The 14,915-nt window shown below is 45.3% G+C and overlaps 1 protein-coding gene across 3 annotated transcripts in view; it reads left to right on the forward strand.

The window, feature by feature from the left end:
* The window catches only part of TMEM63B (transmembrane protein 63B), an 88,033-nt gene that overhangs the window by 32,396 nt on the left and 40,722 nt on the right, over window positions 1-14,915 (forward strand). For all 3 annotated transcript variants that reach the window (XM_066618603.1, XM_066618602.1, XM_066618604.1), the window contains exon 2: window positions 12,592-12,790. In XM_066618603.1, coding sequence (XP_066474700.1) covers window positions 12,614-12,790 — 177 coding nt within the window. In that variant the 5' untranslated portion in view covers window positions 12,592-12,613. The remainder of the gene's footprint in view (window positions 1-12,591; window positions 12,791-14,915) is intronic.

Below are 14,915 nucleotides of genomic sequence, written 5' to 3' on the forward strand. Positions count from 1 at the left end.
CAAGTCACTTTCTCTCAGCTCCAGCTTCCCAGCTACAACAGACTTTGTACTTAGTACTTTGGGAAGGGGCCGTAGCTCAATGAAAGAATATCAAGCCCTGGCATCTCTGGGGAAAGCAGAGAACAATTCCTGTCTGAAACTTTGGAGAGCTTCTGCCAGTCAGTGTTGGCGCCATTGAGTTGGTTCAATTGTCTGACTCAGGACAAGGCAATTTCCTAGGTAATAGTCCCAAGGAATGTCACCTGCAGTTCACTGATCTTTCCAGAAACCAGTCACTTCTGTTGTGTTTGTGTGCATGAATGGAATTGACTTACTCTGCAAAAATTGCTAGAACTGAATGATGATTGTAGAGTATTATTATTATTTAATAATTATTATTATTTTCGTTGATTATTTCATTGAATAATAATTATTTTCGTTAATAATAACGTTGATCGTGCAAGGAAAGCACCCTACAGGTAGACCACAGCTGTGATACAAGGCCATCTGCAAGAGGGATCTGAAGGCCTTAGGAGTGGACCTCAACAGGTGGGAAACCCTGGCCTCTCAGCGGCCCGCTTGGAGGTAGGCTGTGCAGCATGGCCTTTCCCAGTTTGAAGAGACACTTGGCCAACGGTCTGAGGCAAAGAAGGAAGGCCAATAGCCAGGGAGACAGACCAGGGACAGACTGCACTTGCTCCCAGTGTGGAAGGGATTGTCACTCCCGAATTGGCCTTTTCAGCCACTCTAGACGCTGTGCCAGAACCACCATCCAGAGCGCAATACCATAGTCTTTCGAGACTGAAGGTTGCCAACACTATTATTATTATTATTATTATTATTATTATTATTATTATTTATATACCGCTTTTCAACAGTATGGGTGTGCACCACTTAACGACAGAGATACTTTCTCATAACCCTGTTATGCAATTAGGTACTTAAGTGAACATTCAGTCCAATCTATTGCCTTTGTTGTGTAAACAGACACTCACTGACAGACACTAGCTGGCTGCACAGGCTACTGGAGATACATTGCCTCTTCTTTGCATTAAGAGCCTCTCTGTTGTATAAACAGATACTCTACTGCAAGAAATGGGAAACAAGATTTCCTCATTAACAGCATCTTTATTGTGCTTTGACCACTGTCATATATTGCTCTGTTGTTGAGCAAAAGGTTGTTAAGCAGCGCACGTCTGTACTAGAAAGAAACTATGATTGAGATATTGTTCTACCTGAAGCGGCAACTCTGATTTGCCCTGGTGATGTACAAGTGCAATTCATGTGCATTAATGCAGCACCATTTTCAGTTGCGTCTATTCTAGAGCATCCTCTGGAGATGCTCTGGTAGTTAATACTCTGGGCAGTGGCGTTCCTGGGGGTCCCCATGCCCAGGGCAACCCCCAGAATTTTGCCCTCCCACACCCCGTTTCACCCCCCTTCTCCGCCCCGCGCATGTGACACAAAAGTAATTGCAGTGACGTCATCATCACCGCAATTACTTCCGCACAGCTGCCTCCTCCGTACCACCTTTAAAAACAAGGGGGAATGGAGGAGGCAGCTGAGGCCCCCCCCTGGAGCCTTCCGCCCCGCGGGGGCTTCCATGGCAGCGGTCTGGGGCTGCTCCCGCCGGCCCCAGACCACTGCAGTGGAGCCTCCGCACAGCTTGTAAGCTGCGCGGAAGGCTCCGTGGGGGCCGGGAGGTGGCGCGCATCCCCTTCGACATTGGAGAGGGCGCGCACCACTTTCACTCCACCCCTGAGGGATGCCTTCAGCGGCGGAGCAGGGGGACCTGGTCGGGAAGTGGCGCACGCCCCTCTGAAGTCAGAGGGAACGCCCGCTGCTTCCACTCCGCCCCTGAGGCACGCCCTCAGCAGCGGAATAAGGCGACCTGGTCGGGAAGCAGCACATGTCACTTCTGCTCCGCCCCTGAAGTGGAGCAGGGCGACCCAGCTGGGAAGCAGTGCACGTCCCCTCTGAAGTCAAAGAGGCGCGCACCACTTCCACTCCACCTTTGAGGGACGCCCTCAGAGGCAGAGCAGGGGCGCCCAGGAGCGTCCTGGGAGGCAGCCAGATGCTGCCTCCGAGGCAGCGTCTTGGCGCCAACTGGGCCGCCCCCCTCCTCCTCCTTTATAGGAGGAGACAAGATGGGCGCCCTAGAGCAGGGGTGCCCAAACCCCGGCCCTGGGGCCACATGTGGCCCTCAGGGAGCCCCCAGTCTCCAGTGAGCCTCTGGCCCTCCGGAGATTTGTTGGAGCCCACACTGGCCCCACGCAACTGCTCTCAGCATGAGGGCAACTGTTTGACCTCTTGTGTGAGCTGTGGGATGAGGGCTCCCTCCACTGCTTGCTGTTTCACATCTGTGATGCAGTAGCGGCAGCAAAGGAAAGGCCAGCCTTGCTTTGTGCAAGGCCTTTTATAGACCTTGAGCTATTGCAACACCTTCATTCATTCATATAAGTTCATCTTTAATATATTCACTTATATAAACTTATGCAAATTTATTCAAATTTTAAATGTAAATTAATTCTTTTTTTTCCCCAGCCCCGGCCCCCGACACAGTGTCAGAGAGATTATGTGGCCCTCCTGCCAAAAACTTTGGACACTCCTGCCCTAGAGCATAAGTGCCTCTCTAGGTTGCCTGTCTCCTATCCTCTTAGAGAGGAGGAGAGGAGGGGAGAGGCGGCTCAGTCGGTGCCCAGGCACTGACGGAGAGGCAGCAAGCTGTCTCTCAGCAGCGCTCCTGGGCGTTCCTCCTGGTGGGGGCAGGGCGAGGCTCCAAGGCATCCCTGGAGGGCCAGTACCCGGGGCTTTTGCCCCGCTTGCCCCTCCCTAGGTATGCCACTGACTCTGGACAACCAAAAGCCAGCAGATGGGAGCTAGAAGACTCCTGAGCAGAAGAAGGCACAAAGTGGAAGAATGCATATTATGCCCTTGAGAAACTAACTTGAGCAGACACTGTTTGTACAACCAAGTGAGAAGTGGTGAAATGGTACTGGAGTTTTATAGGGTACATGCAAGATATACTTAAAAAGTAGATTGTGTTAAACCCTGACCAATGGACTGCAGGAATTTTTCAATGCGTTTTTATATGATGATTTTGAAGACTGGTAGAAAGGGGCAAGATAAAGGATGAGCGTGAAATAGCCCAAGAACAATATACAGTATATTTGTCCTGTCTAAAGAGCGTGTTGGGGGCCACATCAGTGGAGAATGTTACTCCCCCCAGGGAGAAATTAGGGCCTTATATATAAATTAGGAATCTTATATGAAATTGGAATCATAGGGCAACTGCTGAAATTAGGTATGTGCCATTTCAGCCATTTAAAAAGGTTCATGGAATTTTGCGACTAAAACCCGGTTTCTTCTCCTGTTGCTTAGAAAATGTGGGTTGAACTTGGCAGTGGAAGTGACTAGAATCTGCAGTTCCTGAGCTGGTATTACCTTCTTGGGCAAGGTGATTTGACGTCTGCTCAGTCAACTTGAGCTATGTGCATTTAATGTTGATTATCCAAGAGCAACGATTTATCCTAGAATGATCTTCAAGTCTCTGTGCATTCCAAGATTAATATTCTGCTAGAAATATTACTGCCAGAAATTGGATTTACCTCTGAATAAGTATGCATAGGATTGGGCTGCAGAACAATGATTAAACAAAGGTGGTCCCTTTTGTTGCATGCCCATGCTGTGCTCTGTCACAATGGGAGTTCAGACCAAGGATAGACTGTCTTCTCGCTCAACAAGAAGCTTATTGTCCGCAAGCCTTGCCTGTCCAGTCTAGTCGCTGCCTGGTGTCAATCCCTGCTGGGCAGAATGCAAATGACTCTGCACACATCTTGCTGATCTGTTCTTCTTGGACAACTCTGCAAGTGTGTCTGCCTACAATACACAAGGCAGATTGCTTTGTCGAATGTGCAGGGCAGTGCCTGGTAAAATTTCAGAAACTGTCTGCAGTAGCCACTAATGTAGGGCAAGAGAAAAGAGGTCCCTGTCTTCCTCCCCCCTCACCCCCCCATGATTCTGTTATTCTCAATAAGGTACAAATCAGCAGCAATTAAACAGAAGGCAAGTCTGACCACATCCATTTTGCATGTGCCAGTTCAGTGGTTCATGTAACCGATTCCACCTTTGCCTTTCAAAACACACTTATGAGGAACTGGGGACTTGTAATAGGTGGTTGCTTGGGCAAAGGACTATCCATAAAATATGTTCTATTTTATGAGGTCTCTTTCCCTCCCCACCCCCGCAACCATCAACCATTTCAGCTAATACCCAATTTCTCTTTTGTCACAGTTGTGTTACTTCCCTCTCCTTAATGGGCACCAGCTGACCTGGCTACAATTAAAAGCCATTGCTGCTTGTCCGTTCCTCATTGCACATGAAGAAACCATTTAAAGACCCTGTTAACTATCTGAAAACATAAATAACCAAAAATGGGGGAAACACTGGTGGCATGTTGCTCTGTATTAGGAAAACATAATGGAGACATGTGAAAGCCTGTATAAGACCCCTGTTTCCGAAATGCGGAAGACAGTGACTCAGAGGAATAAGGGACAGATTCATGTTGCTCCATAAAGGGACAAATGGTAAGTGAGGATGATGGCTTAGCAAACAATCTTGCCTAATTCAACAGGAAGGGAAGGCAGAGGACTAGAAAGAGACTTTTTCATGAATCACAGTCACAAGAACAGTGCAAAAAAGCCTTTTGCTTTGGATTGACTTATTATTGACCCCATCTATACTCATTGAGTCTTTCCAACAAAAAAATGGTTATTTACCTTCTGCCGTCCCCACTTACACTTCTCTGCTCTCATCTCCTTCATGGAATCTGAACTCAGGCTTGTCCTCACTTAGGGCCCTTTCCCATGATCAGCCACAAAAGGATGCCTTGACTGTATCTGAAAGTTTGTGTGATAGCATGCATGCGCCTTTTCAATATTATTAGTGCAGTGTTCCATCTATGCATAACACAGGTGGAATAGCCTTCCTGTAGAGAGGAAATAGCCCTGTTGTTGGCTATTCTTCACTTTCTTGAATGAAATAACTAGTCCCGTGCAGGAAAAGGTGTACCTCGCCACACAGGTGGGCATATGACACCCCTTTGTCGGATGCTGACTGCTCTTACTTGCTGATGTGCCAGCCTATCTGGTCCTTCCACTCTCTGGCTTACATAAGAACAGCCCCACTGGATCAGGCCATAGGCCCATCTAGTCCAGCTTCCTGTATCTCACAGCGGCCCCACCAAATGCCCCAGGGAGCACACCAGATAACAAGAGACCTCACCCTGGTGCCCTCCCTTGCATCTGGCATTCTGACATAGCCATTTCTAAAATCAGGAGGTTGCACATACACATACAGGAGGTTTGTAAAACGAAGAGGGGGACAGAGCAAAAGAGGACATGGGGAGGAGAGGAAAATGGTGGGCCAAAATGTGTCTAATGCTCTCTAGCCTATCACTTTTGTCTCCACCATACTTCCACCCTGTCCTCTTTTCTTTTCCAGTTCTGGGAATGGGAGAAGGAGAAGCCATGGAGGTGAGCAGATGGAAGGAGGTAGCCACCCCTCCCCCACTGCCTGAGGTGACTAATTCAGTTGGCCTCATGGATGTGCCAACCTTGTAGCCACCAATGGGGAAACAAAGGAGGAAAAAAAACAGCTGGTGAACTTGAAAGGGAGTAGCTTTATATTCAACATGCTTTGATTAGAGACCAGTAAAATATAACCTTTATACACTTCAAAAAAAAGGTTCAAAAAGATGCCACACCAAACAAAATCTAGAACTACCCTTTTTGCACAGCTGTTCAAGAATTTTAAACATGGGGCTCTAGAATGGGATATAGTTGGCTTGCTGCCTTTTCCCCATGTTAAAAAAAAATTATGGATGCAAATATTTTCTGTGACTTAATTAATGATAATTGCTACCCATTTATGATGCCATTACCGCAAAGTTCAAAAATCTAAGAGATATCAGATAATGATGTAGTCACTGAATGGTTGGTATTAAGAAAGCTTTTGATGAATGGTTGGAAGAGAGGGCTTTACCTTTTTTCCCCTTGCAATTACTGCCTTGCAATTGGCCCCTAATATAAGGATCACCTATCAGTTTAGAGGTGCTTATTGTGAACTGTGGCGTTCAAATGAGGGGCCAGGGGGTGTAGGCCTCAGGTGCCAAAGTACAGGGGAGGTGACAAAGATTTTTAAAATCTTGGCATTTTTGAATAATACAATCATGTGATACATAATTTGATGTGTAATTTCTTGCAGAATGCAATGAAGCAAACAGCGTTGAAATATCTCTAGGTTACTAGCATATCAAATCCAGAAAAGGAGAAAACAACTGCCTTATGCAACAAAAAGTGGATTACACTGTGCATCTTGTAATCAAAGGTGTACACTGTAACAAAAAAGTTACACTGGGAATAAATAGCTTGAAGCAAGCATTCCAGAAAATCAAATATATTCTTCATAAATGTATGTGTGTTTTGCTTTTCTTCTGTATTACAAAAACACAGCTTTTTTTGGTATGTAGGATGGATCACAAGCCTGCTGCATATTTTCTTGATGGGCTTTCCTTCCGTGTTTTGATTTGGGCTATGATCTCTAATGTTCACTACATATGTAAAACCTATTATATATAAGTTCAATAAAAGAAAATATTCACCGTCTGTGCTTCTTCTCTGGCCATTATTATTATTCAGTTCATATCATGACTATTACTGAAAATAATTTTGTCATAGGGAGGTTGCCAAAAATTTAGGGGCCCCAGGTGCCAAATGACCTTGTACGCCACTAGCTTGCAATTCAACAAGCCTACCTATGCCAGATCCAATGAATAGGGAGTGGTTGCTGTGACTGTACTTCCTTCTTGAGGCCTGATATTCATAATATTTCTCTCTCCCCCCCCCCTTTACCGATGCAAGCAGAAAAGGGTAAGTGATAATACCCACTATAAACACTGTGGACATCACAGTATCCACAGGGTACAATCCAGCAACTTAGGAGGCACATTGTGCCATGTTCACAGAGGATAAAATTTACTTGCATACACCCCTGTCTGGATGCACTAGTTGTGCAATTCAACCTAAGCAAATGTCCAGAGCAGCATCTAGGCATGTTTTGAGGGATGAGTTTCTGTTGTAGCCTAAGAATGTAGACAAGATGCTTGGGTAAATCTGTACTACCTTTGTCCTACCTGGCTCAAAACATTTAGCAAAAGAGGACTGGTTGATAGAGTCTAGAACATAATAAATGACTTCACGCCACTGATTGTTCACAAATCTTCTGTGCTTGAGTGAGGTGCTCAAGAAGATGGTGGTGGTTGGGTTGCAGACATTCTTGGATGAGATTGATTTTCTGGAACCATTTCAATCTGACTTCAGGCTAGTTTTGACATGAAACTGCCTTATGATTAAAAAGAATAACTTATTATGGGCAAAAGAACTGGAAACTGCACCCTTGCTATTTCTCCAGAATCATTTAATAGCTTCTTTCTGGATAGGCAGGTTGGAGTTGGGGTTGAGGTTGCATGGATAGAACCATAAATGCTGTCTGGAGAGCCAGTTCCAGAAACTGGTGCTAGGGGGGTGTTGCTCATTCCCGTTGCATTCATGCTACAGACAGTGTTTGTCCTCCATGCTTTTTAACTTCTGCATGAAGCCACTGAATAAGACTAAGCAGGGATTTTTCTTCAGAACACTGGTAGAAACCAGCACATGTGCACCCTCACTCCTTCAAATCTGATTCAAGTGAAGTGGTGGAGGTGCTACCTTGATGTCTAGGTTCAGAAATGAACTGGATACAGGCCAACAAATTGAAGCTAGCTTCTGATAAGATGGAAGTGCTGTTGGTGGGTGGTTCTTCTTTTCAGGGATTTGGTGTTCAACTTGTTCTAGGTGGGATGGCCTTCTTCTTAAAGGGTGAGGTTCACTGCCTGGGAATGCTCATAGATCCAGCTCTGTCATTGGATGCCCAAGTGCCTCTGTGACATAGAACACCTTTCACAGATGTGCCTATCTGGGCAGGGAAAGCCTGGTCATAGTTACCCATGTCCTGGTAATGTTCAAATTTCGCTATTGCAATAGGTGGTATATGGGGCCGCCTTTGAGGATCGTTCAGAAACTGCAGTTCAGAATACAGCTGCTTAGTTGCTGGTGCTGAGAATGCATCTCACCAGTCTGGAACAGCTCTTAGTCCATTTCAGTGCACAATTCAAAGTGCTGGCACTTTTCTTAAAACAGCCCCGTACAGCTGAGAAAAATGGGCTTGACCTGGAAGGATTTAAGCTATGAATGCAGCATACTTAGTATTTTAACTGGCCCAGATATTTCTGCACCCAGTTGTTTCACAGGGTATCCCTCAGACTCCTAGCTTTCCTTGCTGTCAAGGAACTTTTAATGTCTGAACTGTATCTAATGGGCAGTAATAGCAACCATTCATCCATGTCATTACATTTGTGACCGAGGAGTGTGAGGCTAATTAGCATGTGAAACATTAGGATGTTTCATGGACATTCTGAAACTGGGGCTCCAAGTGGCTGCTGGTGGAAATGGATAATGGATGTAAAAATGCCCTACGTCCTGCTCTAGGGTATATGGCTGATCATACCTGTTTGGACAGGAATCCTTTTTGAGGGGCTGGGGAGAGCAGTATGTGATTTGCCTTGTGAGCTTTATTTTCCATGTAAAGCTTATTTCAATTTTTTTACAACACAAAGTGAACAAACTTAAAATCCTTTTAACTGTTCATAGGTTTTGATGTCAGTTGCTGGCCAATCCCAATGGCGGTTTGCCATTCCGCTGTTGGACTGCCAACATGATATTGCCAGTGATGGCATTCATTCCTTTCCCCCTCCCCAGATGTATCCTGACTTACAAGAAAAAAGGGACAGGTTTCAGTGGCAAGTCCACAAACTGGGTCAAGGAGTTTGCCAGCATAGTGGTATCCCTCTCAGAGTTGGGCCCCAGCATGCCATGGTATAAGGAGTTCTCCAGTGCAAGGCTCTGGTTAATAGTGTGAGTTCTGAGCTAGAAACTCCTGGTTGAAATCTGAGTTCACCCATGAACTTTTTGGGTGCCTTTAAGCAAGGTAGTTGCTCTTGACCTCTGTCTCTTTATCCCATGGAGCTCTGAATATTGATCTGTCTTTCACAGTAGTTGTAAGGATGTCTGGGAATGTATGCAAAGCACTTCAAGTGTTTATAAACAGACCTGTCTGTCTAAATGCAAAGTGTTCGTATTATCTGGGAGTGGTCCATGATGGACAATATACCCATCCTGTTACTTGAGTCATACTCATTTAAAATTCTCTGTGACCCAAAGCAGGTGTTCCACATTCCAGGATGGACTATCTGTGATTCATCTGACTCCATCTGTGTTTCAGCTGTAGAAGACTAGGGGGTGTTAGTAGCAGCTTTCTGATAATGGTCAGAAAGGGAAGACTATAGTCTCTACTGCAGAAGATTGGGGGGGGGGGTGTATAACAAGGATAGTTATGTGTGTGCGTTTTTGTCGTATCCTCCATCAAATGGTAGCGCAGGGCTTCTAGGTTAGGGACAGGATGGGGTCCTAGAAAGCCCAACCCAAGACATTTTAGAGTCTGACCTGAACATCAAAATGGTACTGTCCTCCCCCACACACACATCTCCTCCACTGGGCTCAATTTACTCTTATGGGCTTCCATTCATTTCACTAAGCAGGAGGACCTTCAGTCTAGAAAAAAGGCACCTGTGGGGAGTACGATTGAGATGTACAAAATTATTCAGGGGATTCATAAAGTGGATAGGGGGAGGTTATTTTCCCCTCTCACGCAGCACCAGAACCAGAGGACATCCACTAAAATTGAGTGTTGGGAGGGTTAGGACAGACAAAAGAAAATATTTATTGACCCAGTGTGTAATTAGTCTGTGGAACTCCTTGCCGCAGGATATGGTGATGGCATCTGGCCTAGATGCCTTTAAAAGGAGATTGGACAAATTTCTGGAGGAAAAGTCCACTGCAGGTTACAAGCCATGATGGCTATGTGCAACGTCCTGATTTTAGAAGTAGGCTACTTCAGAATACCAGATACAAGGGAGGACACCAGGGTAAAGGTCTCCTGTTGTCTTATGTGCTTCCTGAGGCATCAGGTGGACCACTGTGAGATATAGGAGTCTGGATTAGATGGACTTTTAACCCGATCCAGCTGGGCTTTTCTTATGTTCCTATGACCACACTGCCTGTTGTACCCCATGGGTCAGATCTGCCTATCCTGGCACTAAACTGCTCCATTAGATAAGAATCGGCCTTTTCAGCCACCCTAGACGCTGTTCCAGAACCACCATTCAGAGGGCGATACCATAGTCTTTCGAGACTGAAGGTTTCGAGACTGAGGTTCCCACCTCTATTTTATGTTGTGCAGTGGATCAAACTGACAGTCAGTGACTGGCCCAGTCAGTATCATGGCTGTTGTGCACTCTCCCTACCTCTTCCCCAACCCACATTCCTGTTCCCCCCCCCCCTCGTGTCTGTCTCATTAATGGTATGAAAAGGATTCACACCATTTTCCCCACCTGCTTTCCCAGGGCTCAGTCCTGTTGCTCTGTTTTTTTGTCTCCTCATCCATCCACAGCTGCGGTAGCAACTTGCTATCTTTTCACTTTATCTCTCCATTTAATTTAATGCATTGCATGGCTCCCTTCCCAGATTCTTCGCACCTCCTATTAAGCATGTGAGGTCCCAGCCTTTTGGTGATTCCGTCTAGGCGCTGCTTGTCAATCAGGGCTCTGCATGGCCCTTTGTTTATCACTTTTCTGCCAGCCTGAATCCTTGAGAGCATGCCTCCTTCAAGTCAATAGGAATTAATTTCGGAAAGCAGGGGGGACTCTTGCGGCAGAACAGTGGAGATTTGTCAGCAAAGTGCATTTCATGAGCAGCCTGAGAACACAGTCACTGTTGGGGGGCTGATATGTTTTTCAAACTAAATAGCACCATTGCAGAGTCAAAATTTGGATGAGAGCGGTGGCCATGGTGTGTGTTTTTGTTTTCATTTTTAATTAGACCTTGTTTGCACTAGTTGTTACTGCTCGTTAGCATCAGATTTGAGGGATAGATTGTGCTTGTTTGACCTGTGAGTGGAATTAGAAAACGTTAATTAAATAGAAACATAGTTCAACAATATAACATGGTTGTTTGAAGAGAAGGCACTTTTCAGAGTCAGAACCTGGAATGCTACCTCTTGTCACTTTGTAAATTTGTGCTCTCTGCAACAAAAGAAAAGGGAGGCTGTGGCCAGGTATTTATGGCCACTTGGATAGAACAAATGATGTTGTCTAGAATGTACACTTGGCCAGCACTGGATGTTCCCACTTTTCCATGGGGCAGCAGCAACTAGCACTTGGGGTTTCCAGGCTTTGGAGCATTTGGGTTTTTATTCCTTTATTAAGCATTTATGTATTACCTTTCAAATAAGAATTTTCCAAGGTGAAATTATTAGTTCAAGTCTAAAGCCAAACAATAAGCTCCCTAAAAGTAGTAGGCAACCTTCAGTCTCAAAAGACTATGGTATTGTGCTCTGAATGGTGGTTCTGGAACAGCGTCTAGTGTGGCTGAAAAGGCCAATTCGGGAGTGACAATCCCTTCCACACTGGGAGCAAGTGCAGTCTGTCCCTGGTCTGTCTCCCTGGCTATGGGCCTTCCCTCTTTGCCTCTTTGCCTCAGACTGTTGGCCAAGTGTCTCTTCAAACTGGGAAAGGCCATGCTGCACAGCCTGCCTAAAAACATAACCAAATATCTTCTGGAAATTCCCAGGTGTTTCAAAAGAGCAAGTCATGTTCCAGAAGACATGAAAACTTGGCTTAAACACTCTGCAAATGTATCAAAATTGTGCATTTTAGGTTATTTTGATGCTGTGTCAGATCAGCAAGGCGTGTTATAGTCCTGCTTTCAGTCTTGATCATTCAAACAAGCTCATTTTTATGTTTTAATTGTGATCCTTTTTGAAACTAGGGTTCCTACAGGATAGTGGTCAAAAGGATAAGAACTTGGGATAATAACATAGGAAAGACTTCTTGAAGCAGAATCGCACAAATTCAGCAATGAAAAGCCAATGAGCATAGATTAAAATTCGGTTAGTGAGAACTAAATGGAAGTAGTATACCACTGAATACCAGATGGTAGGGACAAAAAGAAATTAGCAGAGGGCTGTTACTTTCATCCCTGTTTGTGTGCTTCCTGGAGATCTCTTATGTACATAAGAATAATGAATTTGAATATTTTAGGAAGGACAGCTCTCTTTATCCATTCGGGTCATTAGGAAGGTGGATATCAATATTCTTCCTTACCAACCACATGAATTTTTCTTAACCCTTGGCTTATAGCTTCCATCAACAAAAGGTTATAATCTTGGAACAAAGACCACCAAGGCTTCTCAATGTCTTCGCTTCCTTCTTCGTCCAGCCAAAGTTTGGCAGTACAGAAATTTGCAGCCAATCTCTTTTTGAGCCTGTGTAGCAGAAAAGGCTACTGCATAGAAGGGACTTAAGGAGCTGGGAAACAAAAATGGGCCAACAGATCCCTCCAGATCTTCTTGTGCCATTTCTGGTTTGCTTCTAATCAGGTTTTCTTCCCTTTTCTGCAGGTAAGACAATGCAGCAATAGAGATGCTTCCCTTTGTGATTGCCACCCTGGGCTCAGCAGGGCCTACCTGCAAGAACGGCAACTGCAACAACAGCACTAAGGATTACTGCTACAGCGCCCGCATCCGCAGTACTGTGCTGCAGGGCTTGCCCTTTGGAGGAGTGCCCACTGTCCTTGCCCTTGATTTTATGTGCTTTCTTGTAAGTACGCATGTGCTGTTTTTCTTGTAAGTACACAAGTGCTTGGCTCAGGTATTAGAGGCAGCCCAAAACGTTGAGGGGTCTGATTCAGAAAATTGAACTGATGCTTCACAAGGGGATAAATGTAATAATATAAACATTTGACAACTTGATGCTGGACAGTGGAACTAGGGCTGGCCCATCCATGAGGCTGACTTAGATAATTACCTAAGGCAGGAGATGGAGGGGGTGTCCATTTCTGTCCACCCACTCACCTCCACTGCTTCTTTTCTCACTTCCTGAATTGGAAAAGGGGGAGATGAAGCTAAAGAGGATGTGTGAAGGAGCAGAGAGTGATGGGCTAGAGCTCTGGACCACTCTTCTCTCCTCCCCACTTTCTCTTCTGTTCTGCCCAGCTCAACTGGGGCATTTGGTGGGCCGCTGTGAGATACAGGAAGCTGGACTAGATGGGCCTATGGCCTGATCCAGTGGGGCTGTTCTTATGTTCTCTTCCTTTGCTCTTCCCATTCACTGGACTGGGAAGAGCAAAGGAAGAGCTGGACAGAGCAGAAGAGAAAATGGGGAGGAGAAAAGAGTGGTCTGGAGGCCCCCATTCCCTGGACTGAAAGAGGCTGCACATCACCAGGTAAGGGGAGCAGCGTTTGGCATACCGCTTCAGGCACCAGGAGGTCTTGGGACTGCCCTAAATCTACTACCTGAAGCATGCCACCTCATTGTATCATTGCCATTATAGGGAATCGGTGTACATGATGAAATGGACATGCAACCATGGATGTTGCCTTCTGAGAATCTGTTTCTTTAATTGTGTTTCTCTTGTGCTGGAGCACATGTTTAAGAACAAAAAACATGGAAAAATTACTAGCATTTATAGTGTTGTGTTGAGAGGTCAGTATTAAAAATGATTGATTTGACTAAACGCCAAAATAGAAGAGATATCAAATGCAACACTGTCCTGTTTGGGACTTCTTTTTTTCCTTTGAACAGTACCTGCCCTGGTTCCCTAGAGCTTGCTGTAATGGGGCCTCCAGTGCTCAGAGCAGCTTTGAAGGAATTTTGTGCAGAAAAGCAGTATAGAAGTAGGAGTTGCAACACCCCCTACCGCCTTCCACACGTGGGCCCTTGTACAGCTGTTACTTTGAAGAAAATATAAGGCTCAAACTAGATAAACATATGTATTTGTATTTGCTAGTTTTGACCTAAGCAGGCTTAATTTCATAAAGATTCAGTTTTTCCCCCTTTTTTGTAAGGAGTCTTCTGAATGTATATAGAATTGAGACTAAACTGAGTTGATCTCATCCAAGGGTGTTACATTTGAATACGTTGGAGGATCAAATTCTCCACCCACCAGATACTGTACCATCAGTTCCTTCTAAATTAGGCAGTAAACTTGGAGAAATTGGACGTTTTCCCTGCAGCTCTGGCAAGTTATCTCATAAATGTGCATGGCATGGACACAATACCCAGAAGGTATTATGCTATGCAGACACATACTTGCGTTGTTGTGTCTTGGGGCCCAACAGCCAAGCAGCCCTATCCCTCACATACAGTAACAGCTGTTAGCAAATCAGCTCTTTAGGCCTGGGACGCAGTACAGATGTTGGCAAATTTCTCCCAGCTTGCATTCACAGCATAATTTTTGGAGCTGGAAACAGCATGCATGTGCACATGCGCCCCCCAAAATGGAGGAGGTGAAATTCTTGAGTTCTGAGAATTATTTCTCCACCTTCTCTTTACCTTGCATAAAGACAGCAGGAAAAACAGCAACCAAGGCCTTCATGTGGGGAGGAAGAAGAGATTTTGTCCCCCTTCTCTTTGCTCTTCCCCATCATTATGGCACAATCCAGGTGAAGAGGAACAGTGGCCAAGCAAGGCTAATTAGCCTTGATTTTTCCTTCCTCCTCCCTCTTCTGTTGTCATTCTCCTTGGGTGAAAGGTGTGGCAGTCTTTGGGGTTTGCTGTCTTCCTTCTTTTAAATTCCTACTTGACAGCACTGCTGCCACTCATTTCATGGCATTCTGGAGCAGGCCATGGCCATAGGGTGGGGGATAAAGAAGGGGAAGAATGTCCCTGCATGAGTGACTTTGCCGCTGCTTCTATTGTCCCTGCTGCCCTCCAGGCAAGAAAG

The sequence above is a fragment of the Tiliqua scincoides genome, chromosome 1 (assembly GCF_035046505.1).
Source record: "Tiliqua scincoides isolate rTilSci1 chromosome 1, rTilSci1.hap2, whole genome shotgun sequence".
Taxonomy (NCBI): Eukaryota; Metazoa; Chordata; class Lepidosauria; order Squamata; family Scincidae; genus Tiliqua; species Tiliqua scincoides.